Source organism: Orycteropus afer, unplaced genomic scaffold (assembly GCF_000298275.1).
Source record: "Orycteropus afer afer isolate SDZICR_OR568_19922 unplaced genomic scaffold, OryAfe1.0 scaffold00039, whole genome shotgun sequence".
NCBI classification, from domain to species: domain Eukaryota; kingdom Metazoa; phylum Chordata; class Mammalia; order Tubulidentata; family Orycteropodidae; genus Orycteropus; species Orycteropus afer.
This window is the reverse complement of record NW_006921626.1, coordinates 13,876,972-13,890,921: the sequence shown is the minus strand read 5'-3', so window position 1 is coordinate 13,890,921 and position 13,950 is coordinate 13,876,972. Positions and strand designations below refer to the sequence as shown.

The 13,950-nt window shown below is 37.1% G+C and overlaps 1 protein-coding gene across 1 annotated transcript in view; it reads left to right on the top strand.

The window, feature by feature from the left end:
- ACBD3 (acyl-CoA binding domain containing 3) overlaps positions 1–13,950 on the top strand; it is a 56,685-nt gene that overhangs the window by 20,021 nt on the left and 22,714 nt on the right. The window contains exons 2-3 of the mRNA XM_007936976.2: positions 8,835–8,976; positions 9,509–9,649. Coding sequence (XP_007935167.1) covers positions 8,835–8,976; positions 9,509–9,649 — 283 coding nt within the window. The remainder of the gene's footprint in view (positions 1–8,834; positions 8,977–9,508; positions 9,650–13,950) is intronic.

The window sequence follows — 13,950 nt, the reverse complement described above, 5'->3', positions numbered from 1 at the left end:
TGAGGTTACCCTGTGATTTATAATTTTCTTCTCAAGTTTAGAGTAGTCCATTCTATCTTGTAGTTGTCTTGACTTCCCTACCATTTAGAAGTTCTGTAACTACACGTTTTTTTCCCTCTTTTTAATTTGTAGTCATCCTCATTTGTCAATTGAGATCTCTGATTCCCTGTTTACAATCTTACTTATTTACTTTGGATACTTCCATAACTCCATAACTGGGTTGGTTTCTGGGTTATGTCATCATGTGTGTTAATGGTCAGTTGTTGTTTGCTATTGTTGACCCTCTGTTCAAAGGACTCCCTTTGGCGTCTCTTGTAAAGTTGGTCTGGTTTTAACAAATTCTCTTTATTTCTGCTTGTCTGGAAATGTCCTAATTTCACCATATTTGAGGGATAGTTTTTCTGGGTATATAATTCTCGGTTGGAAATTTTTCTCTTTCAGAGTTTTATATATACCATCCCATTGTCTTCTCGCCTGCAGGGTTTCTGCCAAGAAATCTGAGTTTACTTTTTTTGGTTGCCCCTTGTAAGTAACTTTTCGTTTTTCCTGTGCTGCTTTCAGGATTCTTTCTTTGTCTGTGGTTTTGGTGAGTTTGATGATGATATGTCTTGGTAATTTTTTTGGGGGGTCTATCCTGTTTGAGGTTCCTTGGACTTCATGAGTGCATATATTCTCATCTTTCATCATACCAAGAAAATTCTCTTCCAACAAATCTTTGACAGTTTTCTCTGTGGTTTTATTTGTGTCTTCCTGTTCTGCAATTCCAATTACGCTTAAGTTATTCCTTTTGATGCTATCCCACATGAACCTTAGGCTTTCTTCATTTTGTTTTGATCTTTTTTCTGATTGATCCCTTTTCAAAGAAGTATTGATTCAATCTCACTAATTCTGTCTTCCATGGATTTAATTCTACTCCTTTGCCCATTCAATGTGTTTCTATTTCTGAAAATTTAGTATTAATCTTTTGGATTTCTGTCTATGGATTTTGTATCATTTCTAATTTTTCATTTATTTTGTCATTTTGTTCTTGTATTGTCTTTTGAATTGTTGTAGGGTTTTCTGTGTGTTTTCCTCAATTTTGTCAGTGTTTTTGTTGATATGTCTCTCAATTCGTTGAATACTTAAATATAATTCTTTTGTATTCCTTATCAAGGAGTTCCAATGCTGCTTCTTCCTCAAGCATGTGTTTTGGGTCTGTATCCTGGTCCCTTGTTTCTCCTTTTCTATCTTGCTTCTTTGTGTGCATTGTGATGTTCTGTTGTCTCCGAGGCATTGTGATGATTTTGTGTTTATATTTAATTGGTAATTGTATGTTGGAGTGACTTGCCCATGATTTTAGTTTCCTTTGTTTTGTTTGTATGTTATCTAGTAAGTAGGGTACTGTGCTGTGCTCCTCTATTTGCTAGTTGGCAGCACTTACACACTTACCACCTGTCGTCTTCCCCATTGTCAGCTTCCCGTATGTCCCTGCTGTCCTTGGCAAACAGAGCTTATTCTTAGGTCCCTGGAATACGAATGAGAATGCTGTCACTTTAAAATTTGAAATGGCCACTGCTTATAAACATTCAAAATGGCTGTGCCCTCGTTGTTGTTGTTGTATGCCATTGAGTCGGACTCCAACTCATAGCGACCCCTCCTTGAGTTTCTGAGGCAGTATCAGTATGGAAGTAGGTTGCCCCATCTTCCTTCCGAGGAGTGGCTGGTGGGTATGAACCGCCATCTTCTGGTTAGCAATCAAATGCCTTAAGCACTATGCTACCAGAGCTCCCGGGCACTTTAAATATCCAAAATGGCCACCACTTGTAAACAATCAAAATGGGTGCACCCTCTGGACAGCCGAAAGTTCACAGCTCTGGTTGTCTCCCTTGCTGTTTCCCTTCCTGCTCATAAGCCACCAGCTCAGTCATCCCTGCAGCCCTTGGTGACCAGGGCTGATCTTTAGGTCAGTTTTCAGGTCCAACACCACTTGGAAATATTCAGGCTGTTGGTCCCATCAGAGTAGCTGACAGTCCACTGCTCCAACCATCTCCATACTCACTGTTTTTGTTTGGGTTTTTCCACTAATTGGTGCCTAATCCACTTCTGTATAGTTCCTTTCAGAGCTCAGGGCTCCAGGATTATCTTCTGCATCTCTGTCAGTTGGTTTTTCTTTTTTGAAGAGGGTCTGTGTAGCTTATCTGCCTATTCCACCACCTTACCCTAAATTTCCTTACTGAAACTTTTAAAGTTCTATCTTTTCATATTCCCTTTAGGTCTTTGGTCACATTGTAACATTACATACTTGTAAATATAGTAAATATATAGTCATGTGTTCCACTTATTTTCGTAAATCTGTTCTGTGAAATGCTGTATTAAAAAACCAAACTCACTGCCGTGGAGTCGATTTGACTCATGGTGACCCCTCCTTGGGTTTCCTAAGTGGTATCACTATGGAAGTAGTTTCCCAATCTTCCTTCCAGGGAGTGGCTGGTGGAAAATGCTATATAGGCCTTATAATTGTCATTTTAAAAGCTATATAATCCATTTGTGGATTTGTTGTTGTTTTTGTTATACGCCATTGAGTCGGACCTGACTATAGCGACCCCTCCTTGGGTTTCCGAGGCAGTATCACTACGGAAGTAGATTGCCCAACCTTCCGAGGAATGGCTGGTGGGTTTGAACTGCCAGCCTTGTGGTTAAGCAGCCAAGTGCCTTAGGCACTATGCTACCAGAGCTCGTTTAAATAATGCAGCAGTGAACATAGGTAGTGTCACTTTTCTCAATAAAATAATCTTTCAAAGTTGTATTTCAGAGAGATCTCATTTGGAAAAGAATGAAATAACAGCTCTTTTAGGCTTGTTGAATTTTATGTGAAAGATAATGTAAAAATGTATTTTTTTGTTTTGTTTTATTTTTAGCACATAAATTTAACACAACTACTGGTCTAACGTAAGGAATTGAAGCAAATCTACTTTGTACCTTTCTGACCCAATTTTTTGGTTTTTTTTTTTTTGTCTAGGCCTGAAGTAAACTGTAATTTTTTTTATTACCTCTTAATATAATTTTGTTATAATTTGTTTTCAATATACTTACCTGAAATATGTACCTAAACAGTACTGTATCCAAGTTACAGTTTTTAATTGATCTCAATAGTTTATAAGCTCCATAGGGCAATGAATCCCTAGTGTCCAGCAAATGCACACAAGGGCTCAATAAATGTTTATTAAACTGAATGAATGACTAAACCAGGATTTAATGTAATGTGCATCACTGATTGAAATAGCATTCTAGAAGTTATTTTAGTTGGTAAATATGGTCAGTCCCGATTATGAACGAGTTCCATTCCTAAATCTGTGTTTAAACTGAATTTGTGTGTGATTCACAACAATTAGGTATGGATCATGTCTAATATCAGTCAGATATTTGTCTTAGTTTATAGTACATACACACACACACCAAACCCACTGCCATTGAGTCAGTTCCAACTCACAGTGACCTCCATTGGGTTTCCATGGCAGTAAATCTTTACAGAAGTAGATTGCCCCATCTTCCTTTCATGGAACATCTGGTGGGTTTGAACCACCAACCTGACAGCATATAACAGCACGCATAAAAAACTTTAAAGAAACACTTCTGGATACACTAAAAACACCTGTAACATAATGTTACGGATACACTAAAAACACCTGTAACATAATGTTACAGTAATAATAAAGTTTTGATGCACATTGCAAAGTGAGTGCCTGTTTATTAATATGAACTGCTTTACTGGGGAGGGGGATTAGTAACTGTGGGTTTTATGTATGTCAGTAATTCTGAACCCTGGCACTACCTGTGTAAACCCACTGCCATCAAATTGATTTCAACTAATAGTGACCCTTTTAGGACAGAGTATAGAGCTGCCCCATAGGATTTCCAAGGCTATAAATCATTATGGAAGCAGACTGCCTCATCTTTCCGGCGGCATGGCTGGTGGGTTCAAACTGCCAACTTTTTGGTTCGCAGCCAAAAGCTTTAACTGGTAAGTCATCAGACTGCCTGTATAGAACATGTTGATCCTGTTCTAAGAGCTTTAGAGGAAGTTCCTTGGTTCAACATAGTTTAATATATTGTTGCTTAGTAGCAGACAGATGGCAAGTTTAGAGATTACTGAGTTGTTTCTATTTTTATTAAGTAAAATCAGTGCCACAATATTGTCTTTTTAAAATATTTTTTCCAAGTATTGTATGAGTTTGTTCTTATTGAAAAAAAGCTTGGATTTAGAGAAGTGTATATAAAAATGGGAAACTCATCTTCAATCCCTCCCTCCAATTTTGCCACCAGATTCCAGGAAATACTTTCTAACAGTTTAGAGTGTGTCCTTCCAGACATTTTCCTTTGAAAGATTTAAATAAAATTAAGGTTGCAAATAAAACTTCAGTTCTCTTTGATGAAGGAGCTCTGGTGGCATAGTGCCTAAGGCATTTGACTGCTAACCAGAAGCCTGGCGCTTCAAATCCACCAGCCACTCCTCATAAGGAAGGTTGGGCAATCTACTTCCATAGTGATACCACCTTAGAAACCCAAGGAGGGTCTCTATGAGTCAGATCCAACTCAATGGCAGTAAGTTTGGTTTTGGTTTTTTTCTCTCTGATGACCACTTCAAATCCTGATCTCCTCCCTATTTGCCCATTCTCATTTATTTGGTATGAGTCCTTCCAGTTGTTTGTCTGTTTTTCACATTTACATTCAGATAAATGTACTCATAGAATATATATGTGGGTGTGTTTAACATACTGTATATTTCATCACTCTTTTTTTTTTTTAATTTTATTTTGATTTGGGTGAAGATTTACAGAGTAAATTCACTCTTCATACAGCAGTTCACATATACTTTGTCTCATGTCATTGACCAAAATTTACAATGCAACAGCTCCCCTCCCATTTCCTCCCCATAGTTAGCTCTTCCCAGTGTCCATCCCTCCATACTCTTCTGCGCCCTGAGCTGTCTCCCTGTGCATAAGCAGCCCTTCCTTCTCCCATATTTCATCACTCTTAAGACTCATTGTTATTTTATATATTATTATTTTATATATTATTTGGGAGCTCTGGTAGCATAGTGGCTAAGGCACTTGACTGCTAACCAGAAGGCTGGCGGTTCAAACCCACCAGCCACTCCTCGGAAGGAAGATGGGGCAATCTACTTCCGTAGTGATACTGCCTTGGAAACCCAAGGAGGGGTCGCTATGAGTCGGATCCGACTCGAATGGCACATAACAACAACAACAAACTGATAGTAGGAATGTTAAAATATGTGTTTGTGAGGGACAGGGTGCTTCTTAGGATTGATGAAATACATTGTGTACTATGATTGTATGTAGTTTTCTGCAAGTTGCTTTTTTTTTTTCCTTAATATTTCCGTAATTGCTTCATTTTTACCACAGACCACATTATACCATAGACCACATTATTTAGTAAATCCCTAAATATGGATGAATTTTTAAGTTGTTTCCAGTAACAAGAAAACAGTATTGTATTTACCTCTTTGTATGTATTTGGGAGTGCTTATCAAGGATAGATAATGAGAATTGGAATTCTTGGGTCATAGGACAATGTTATTAGTTGCCATGGACTTGATTCCAACTTATGATAAACTTATGTTCAAGGAAATAAAATTTTGCCCAGTCCTGTGTCATCCTCACAGTCTTTAGTATGTTTGAGCCCATTGTTTTAGGCACTATGTCAGTCTATTACATGGAGAGTTTCTCTCATTTTCACTGACCTTTACCAAACATAATATCTTTTTCTAGCACTTGATCTTTCCTGATGATGTGTCAGTAAGCAAGACAAGTCTTGCCTCCCTTTCTTCTAAGGAGCATTCTGGCTGTACTTCCTCAAGACACATTTGTTCTTTCTTCTGGTAACCAAAAAACAAACTCACTGCTGTCAAGTTGATTCAACTCATAGTGATAGCGACTCCTCCTTGGGTTTGTTTTCAAGGCAGTATCTCTATAGAAGTAGATTGCCCAATCTTCCTTCCAAGGAGTGGCTGGTGGGTTTGAAACTGCCAGCCTTCTGGTTAAGCAGTCAAATGCCTTGGGCACTGCACCACCAAGTATATTCAATATTTTTTGCCAACACCACATTTCAAGTGAATCACTATTTCTTTGATCTTCCTTTTTCATTGTCCAGTTTTCACATGCATATGAGGTGATTGAAAAGACTATGGCTTGGGTCAGGTGCACCTTACTCATCAAAGTGACATTTCTGCTCATTTACTCTTTTTAGAAGAAATCTTTTTGCAGCAGATTTGCCCAGTGTGCTATGTTACTGTTTGATTTCTTGATTGCTCATTCTCCGTGGGCGTTGACTGTTGTCCAAGAAGAATGAAATCCTTGACTTCAATTTCTTCACCATTTATCATGATATTGTTTATTGGTCCAGTTGTGAAGATTTTTGCTTTTCTTTACATTGAGGTGTAATCTGTATTGAAATCTGTAGTCTCTGACCTTTATTAGTAAATGCTTCAAGTCATCGGCAATTATTAACAAATGATTATTTGTTCAGCATGCAGATTGAATAAGTACAGTGAAAGAGACAACCCTGTTGCACAACTTTTCCGATTTTAAATCACTCAGTGTCCTCTTGTTCCGTTTCAACAGATGCTTCTTGATCCATGTACAGGTTCCACCTGAACACAATGAAGTATTCTGGAATTCCCATTCATTGTAATGTTACCCATAATTTGTCATGATCCATAGTCACATGCCTCAAATATTTTTGTGATACTTAATTGTGCTTTAGGTGAAAGTTTACACAGCAAATTAAGTTCCCCTTTAACAGTTTTACAGATTGGTTGGTTTTTACAATGTGTTGGCATTCTTACTATTTTCATTCTATTTGTTCTGTTTCCATTGATATAGCGTCCCTTCCCTTCCTTGCCTTCTCACTTTTGCTTTTAGGTAAATGTTGACCATTCGGTTACACATAGTTCATTGTTTAAGGAAGCACATTACTCATAGTGCTATTGTTTATTTTATAAGCTAATTTATTCTTTGGCTGTAAAGTGATCTGCAGAAATAGCTTGAATTCCATTCTTAAAAGATTATGTTAGGGCAATAGTCCCCAGTGTTCTTCTAGTCTATTGGTCTATAAGTCTGGCCTTTTTTAGCAACTTGAGTTTTGTTGTACTTTTCTTCCATTCTATTTGGCACCTTCTGTTGTGTCCTGGTCAGAATGATTGGTTGTGGTAGCTGGGCACCATCTAGTTTTACTGGTCACAGGTTAGAAAAGGCTGTGGGTTGTGTCGGCTCTTAGTCCCATGGATTAGTTTCTTCTTTGAGCCTTTGCTTTTCTTTATTCTCTTTTGCTGAATACAAATAAAGACCAATAGTTTTATCTTAGATGTCTGCTCATAAACTTTTAAGACCCTAGACACTACTCAGGAGCTCTGGTAGCTTAGTGCCTAAGGCACTTGACTGCTAACCAGAAAGCTGGCAGTTGAAACCCAAGGAGGGGTCACTATGAGTTGGGTCCAACTCGACGCCATGTAACAACAACAGCAGACACTACTCACCAAACTAGGATGTAAAATATTACCTTTATGGAAAAGCCTTAAATTTTGAAGTGTATTGTCAAATTACCCTCTAGGATAATTATCAATATAGACTTCTAATATTAGTGTACAAATGAGTACCTGTTTATTCCATTCTCATCAACTCTTGATATTATTTATATATATCTTTTTTCTACCTATCCAATGGGAGGAGTCTTGGTGTCTCAGTTTTAATTTCTAATCTCCCTCATGATTAATGAGGTTGAGTATCTTTTTGGATGCTTATTTGCTAAGTGTATTTTTTTTTCTTCTCTGAATTTCCTGTTTATATCCTTTGACCCATGTTATTTTGTCCTTCCATTAATGATTTTTATTTCAGTGACCACTTCGTATATGGCTAATATTAAGTTGTAGGAGGATATGCTATTTTCCATCTTTTTTCAAGTTTGAGATTTTGTAGTCTTTTGTTATCATTGCCATCAACCAGTAATTAATGCTACCATCAAGCAGAACTGTGCTTTGTAAGGATTTCTCCATTTTACCAGCACCCAGTGTCATACTATTTTTGAGTATTTGTGGTAGTCTTTATAGCTTGAACTGGCTTTGATCATAATTACTCTTGTAAACTTGTCAGAGGCCAACCATAATAAGAAGAAAGGAAAAGGATGTAATAGTTATGATTAATGTTATCTTATCATCTATGAGATGGCAGTGGAATTCTTACCTTATTAATGAACAAACTAAATCCTTACTTATTAATGGACACTTACTAAGTGTTCCTTAGCTAGGAAATGTCTGACTGAGGTGAGATTTAAAGCTAGGTTTGTCTGTTTCCAAAATCCCTTCCATTATATCATACTGCTTCAGGGGGATGGATAAATTTTGACTACAGCATTTCAAAGCGTATATAATCTGTTAAGTATGTTCATGTTAAAAGTAATTAATACAAATTTATTTTTTAAAACTGGTTCTTTCACGTTGTTATTAATATGTGTAAAATATAGTAGGTGGTAATAATTGTATATGTGTGCCTGAATGCAGCTTGATCGATTTCTATGTCATATTTTTAACATAAGCTTGGCTTCTTTTTTGAAAAATAAATACTTCAGTATAAAGGGATTTTGTCTTAGACTCCTCTTACTGTAAAAATTTAGTAATTGAAATTTAAAATAACTATGAAAATCACTACAGTAGTGTTTATATCCACTACTATATGCAGTTTGCAACATACCTTATGGCAAGAGTTTAGAATATAATGCTGAAAATTACATTATTTTTTTCCAGTGTTAATTGTTTTCTTTGTGTTCCTTTTTCTTAACAGAAAAAGATGGAAAAGCATTTCATCCAACTTACGAAGAAAAACTAAAACTCGTGGCACTGCATAAGCAGGTTCTTATGGGTCCATATAATCCAGACACTTGTCCTGAGGTTGGATTCTTTGATGTGTTGGGGAATGATAGGAGGTAACAATGTTTTGTTGTATAATGAATTTAAGGAGAATGATGTTGAAAAGGGTATAAAGTGAATTGCTTAGAGTGCAGCATCTGTAGTCTTCAAATGTTTCTTTATGGCTTAGAAAGGTTTATGGATAAATATTATGGAAGAAGTTTACTTACCTGATGATGACTAAAAGATAAGTACAGGTTAACTTGACTCTTCTTTAAACACTGTTAAAAGTAGCCTTTAAACAAATAGTAACTGATCCTCTTGTTGGGACAGAGAGTTGTGACAAAAAGAAACACACTTGAGTATTTCATTCAGTTAAGGCTGAAATATGCTAAAAGGAAAATAAAATTTTGATAGCCTTTTGCTAGCATGGGAATCATAAAGAATGAAGTTGTAAGTAGCTCTTTGTAGTTTACAATAATAAGCTTAATGATATATGGCAAACTTAATTTCGTAAGCCTGCATGGTTATTGAAAGCTTGAAGTTTTGAGCCTTATACTTTTCGTACAATCAGAAAGAGAATTAGATAACTTTTGTTATTCTTTACAGGAGAGAATGGTCAGCCCTGGGAAACATGTCAAAAGAAGATGCCATGGTAGAGTTTGTCAAGCTCCTAAATAGATGTTGCCATCTCTTTTCAACATATGTTGCATCCCACAAAATAGAGAAGGAAGAGCAAGAAAAAAAAAGGTGAAATTTGAGGACACAGAATACTTTATCCCTGTGCAACCCAACATATTGATGCTTTTGCTTTACGGAGGGTCTGTTGTAGGATCCCCACTTTGTTTGGCAGTTGTTCACACTTCCTCATGTGAGCAAGTACTTATGAGTTTTGAGGGGAGGGGGCTGCTGCTTCCTTCTGGCTAAACATTTAAAAGGACCCAACCTATCCATTGTGTCAGCATTCCTTTTGTTTTATTACACTTAAGCTTTTGAACAAGCTGCACCATGAACTCAACCTCTACCTCCCCTTCCCTTGTGGGCTGACCCATACAAACACCCCTGACTGGTGTCTCCTGAACTTCTAGAGTATTCATGCTCCATTTCATAGTTGCTGACTTGTGCTACATGGTAGGCCTTATTTAATATTCATATTTAGCTCTGGTTTCCAGGTGGTTTATTAATTCTTGGGGATTAGAAGGAGAGCTGCTAGATGCGCTATTTATGTTTATGGAATTCTCTGTCTTGATTGTGAATTCAGCAGAATTAGAGTTAACTCTTTACTTATCCAGAAGTTTTATTTTCAGCAACTTTGACTATCTAAAACTTCTAGGTAACCAAAAAGACACTATAAAACCAATTTTACCTTAGAATACATTATATTTATTTTAGAAACACTTGCTTCTCTCATTTCCCACCTCAAACTGGATTAGAAACAATAAGATTATAAGAGAAAATAACCTGATAATGAGAGAGAAGACAGGAACCATGAGAAATAGATACAAGAATGTAAAATTTTAAATGGTCAGGGACCATTTAATATGAGGCCAAACTTCTCCATCATTACATTATGTACAGTACTACAATTTTTGTGTTTGTAGTTATAACTCCTGAGCCATTAAGAGATAGCCCTAAGTATAAGTTATTCTTGTTGAAGAAGACAGGAAACAGCTTAGTAGATTTTTATCCAAAGGAAGAATTTTTTTTTTCCCCAAGGAAAAATTTGTTCAGTCTTACAAAAATGGAATGAGATATTTTAAACTGGAAAATTGATTTATATGGTACAGTCCATTGTGTAGTAATGTTGGATCAATAAGGTGTAGCTATAATGTCTTTGAAAGTGTTTGTACATTGCTTTTTAAGTTGTTATTTTAATGACAAATACTCAGATTTCTCTTCAGCATTGCCAAAAGTTACTACTCGTTTTAATGTATAAATCTGCATTTTTCCCTTTTAAAACTATGCTTCTGACGTGAGATGAAGTTCATATAAAATTCTTTTAAAGCATTTAAGACTAGGGTTTATCTCTCTCGAAGTGTAAGCCCTGACTTGTAGAATATCTTGCCCTTTACCAGCTGTGACATGTTAAAATAGGTCATGTTAATCAAGGGCATATTTCCAAAACCAGCAGCAGCATTGTTCTTTAATGGAGAAAGATTGAGAGCATTCCCTCCAGAATGGGAATAAGATAAAGATGCTCATTGTTACCACTCTTCCTCAGTATTATACTGGAAATCCTAGTTAGAGGAGGAAGGCAAGAAGGGAACTCAAGGGTATACAAATTGGAAGGGATGAAGTAAAACTATCCTTTCACACAGATGACATGATCCTATCCATAGAAAATCCCAGAGACTCCACAAGAAAGTTGCTGGAACTAATAGAAGGATTCATCCATGTGGCAGGGTATAACAGAAAAGTCGGTTGGGTTTCTTTACACTAACAAGGTGCACACACTCTGTAATGGAAATTAAGAACCATTTACAATAGCTCCAAAAGAATAAAATACCTAGAAATAAACCTAAACAGGGACACAGAAGACTTACATGAGGAAAACTGTAAACCCCTACTGCAAGAAACTAAAGGAGATGTAAAGGAATGGAAGAACATTCCATGCTTGTGGATTGGAAGACTTATTGACACTGTGAAAATGTCGGTAGTTCCAAAAGTGACCTGTAGATACAATATGATCCTGATCCAAATCCCAACATCATTCTCTATTGAAATAGAAAAACTAATCTCCAACTTTATTTGGGAAGGAAAGAGGCCCCGAATAGCTAAAGCAATACTGAAGAAGAAAAACAAAGTAGAAGACCTCACACCTCCCAATATCAAAACTTACTATTTAGCTACAGTAATCACACCAGCCTGGTACTAGTTCAATGACAGACACATAGAACAATGGAACAGAATTGAGAACCCCGAAGTAAATCCATCCATCCATAGGCAACTGATCTTCAAAAAAGGGTCAAAGTCAATTCAGTGAAGAAGAAACAGTCTCTTTAATATACTGTGCTGGCAAAACTGGTTGTCCATTGGCAGAAAAATGAAACAAGATCCATGCCTCACACCATGCACAAAAACTGCCTCAAAGTGCATCAAAACCCTTAATGTTAAAGCTAAAACTATAAAGTTCCTGGAACATAATACAGGAACAAAACTAGGTGACCTGATTTCCAACATAAATAGCCTATTAAACACAAATAATGAGGCATGAACAACAGATAATTTAGATAACTGGGACCTTCTAAATATTAAGTGTTTATATTCATCAAAGACTACCAAAAGAGTAAAAAGAGAATCTATAGACGGGAAAAAATCTTTGGCAGTAGCCTATCCAACAAGGGTTTAATCTCTAAAATATATAGAAAACTTCAACAAAAAGATAAATAATCCTTTCGAAGAATGGGCAAAGGATACTTGACCAAAGAGGACATTAAGATGGCCAGTAAATACATTAAAAGATGCTCGTAACCATCAGCTGTTAGAGAAATGCAGATCAAAACTATGAGATACCATCTCACCCCTGTAAAAATAGCAATGACAAAAAAATCAACAAATGCTGGAGACATATACCAAGATTAAGAACTCTTTTTAAATATATATTGCTGTGTTTTAGATGAAAGTTTATAGAGCAGATTGGTTTCCCATGACATTGGTTGCATTCCCCATAATGTGTCAGCATGTCACCCCTGGGTTCCCTGTTCCTTTCATCAGAATTTTCTTCCCCTTCCTGCCTTCTCATCTTTGCTCTTTAGCAAATGTCCTTTTGACGTAATATGATTGATTATTCTAAGGAACACATTCCTCTTGGATATTATTGTTTATTTTATGGAGCTCTGGTAGCATAGTGCCTAAAGGCATTTGACTGCTAACCAGAAGGCTGGCAGTTCAAACCCACCAGCCACTTCTCAGAAGGAAGATGGGGCAATCTACTTCCATAGTGATACTGCCTTGGAAACCCAAGGAGGGTTCACTATGAGTTGGGTCCGACTCGAGGGCATATAACAACAACAGCATCTATTGTTAAGGGGCACTGGTGGTGTAATGGTTAAAACACGGGCTGTTAACCAACAGTCAGTGGTTTGAACCTACCAGCTGCTCCGTGGGAGAAAGATGAGGCAATCTGCTTCTGTAAAGATAGATAGCCTTGGAAACTCTATGAGGCAGTTCTGTTCAGCCCTAAAGTGTCGCTTTGAGTCAGAATTGACTAAGTGCAGTGGGTTTGGTTTTTTAATTTTGGGGGTGCTGAAAGGTGGTTCCATGAATGCCTTCATTTCTAGTTCAGAAGGATGTCTGAAGCCCGTTGTCTCAGGTGTTCCTCTAATCTGTCAGACCAGTAAGCCTTATGGTTTTTGTGAGTTTTATTTTTTTGTTCTACATTTTTCTCCTGTTCTATCCGAGATCCTCTATTGTGATTCTGGGATTGGAACTCTTACACAGTGCTGGTGGCATTGTATAATGGTACAACCACTAAGGAAAATGGTATGGTGCTTCTTCAAAAAGCTAAAAATAGAAATGCCTTATGATTCAGCAGTCCCACTCACAAGTATATATCCAAGAGATAGAGAGTAGTGACACAAATAAACATACGCATACCAGTGTTCATTGCCACGTTATTCACAGTAGCAAAAAGATAGAAACAATCTAAGTGCCCATCAGAGGACAAATAGATAAACTGTGATAGAATCATATGATGGAATACTCCCCAACTGGAAAGAACAATAAGGAGCCATGAAACATAACATGGGTGAGTCTGGAGAACATTATGCTGAGTGAAATAAGTCAATCACAAAAAGGCAAATACTGTATGGTTCCACTATTTTAAAAAGTTAGGAATAGATGTACACACAGAAAGAAATGTACTTTGATGGTTACCAGGGATGGGAGGAGGCAGGGAAGGAGAATCACTTTTTAGATAGTGTTGTTGTTGTTGTTATTTGCCGTCGAGTCGGCTCCGACTCATAGCAACCCCTCCTTGGGTTTCCGAGGCAGTTATCACTACGGAAGTAGGATTGCCCAACCTTCCTTCCGAGGAGTGGCTGGTGGGTTTG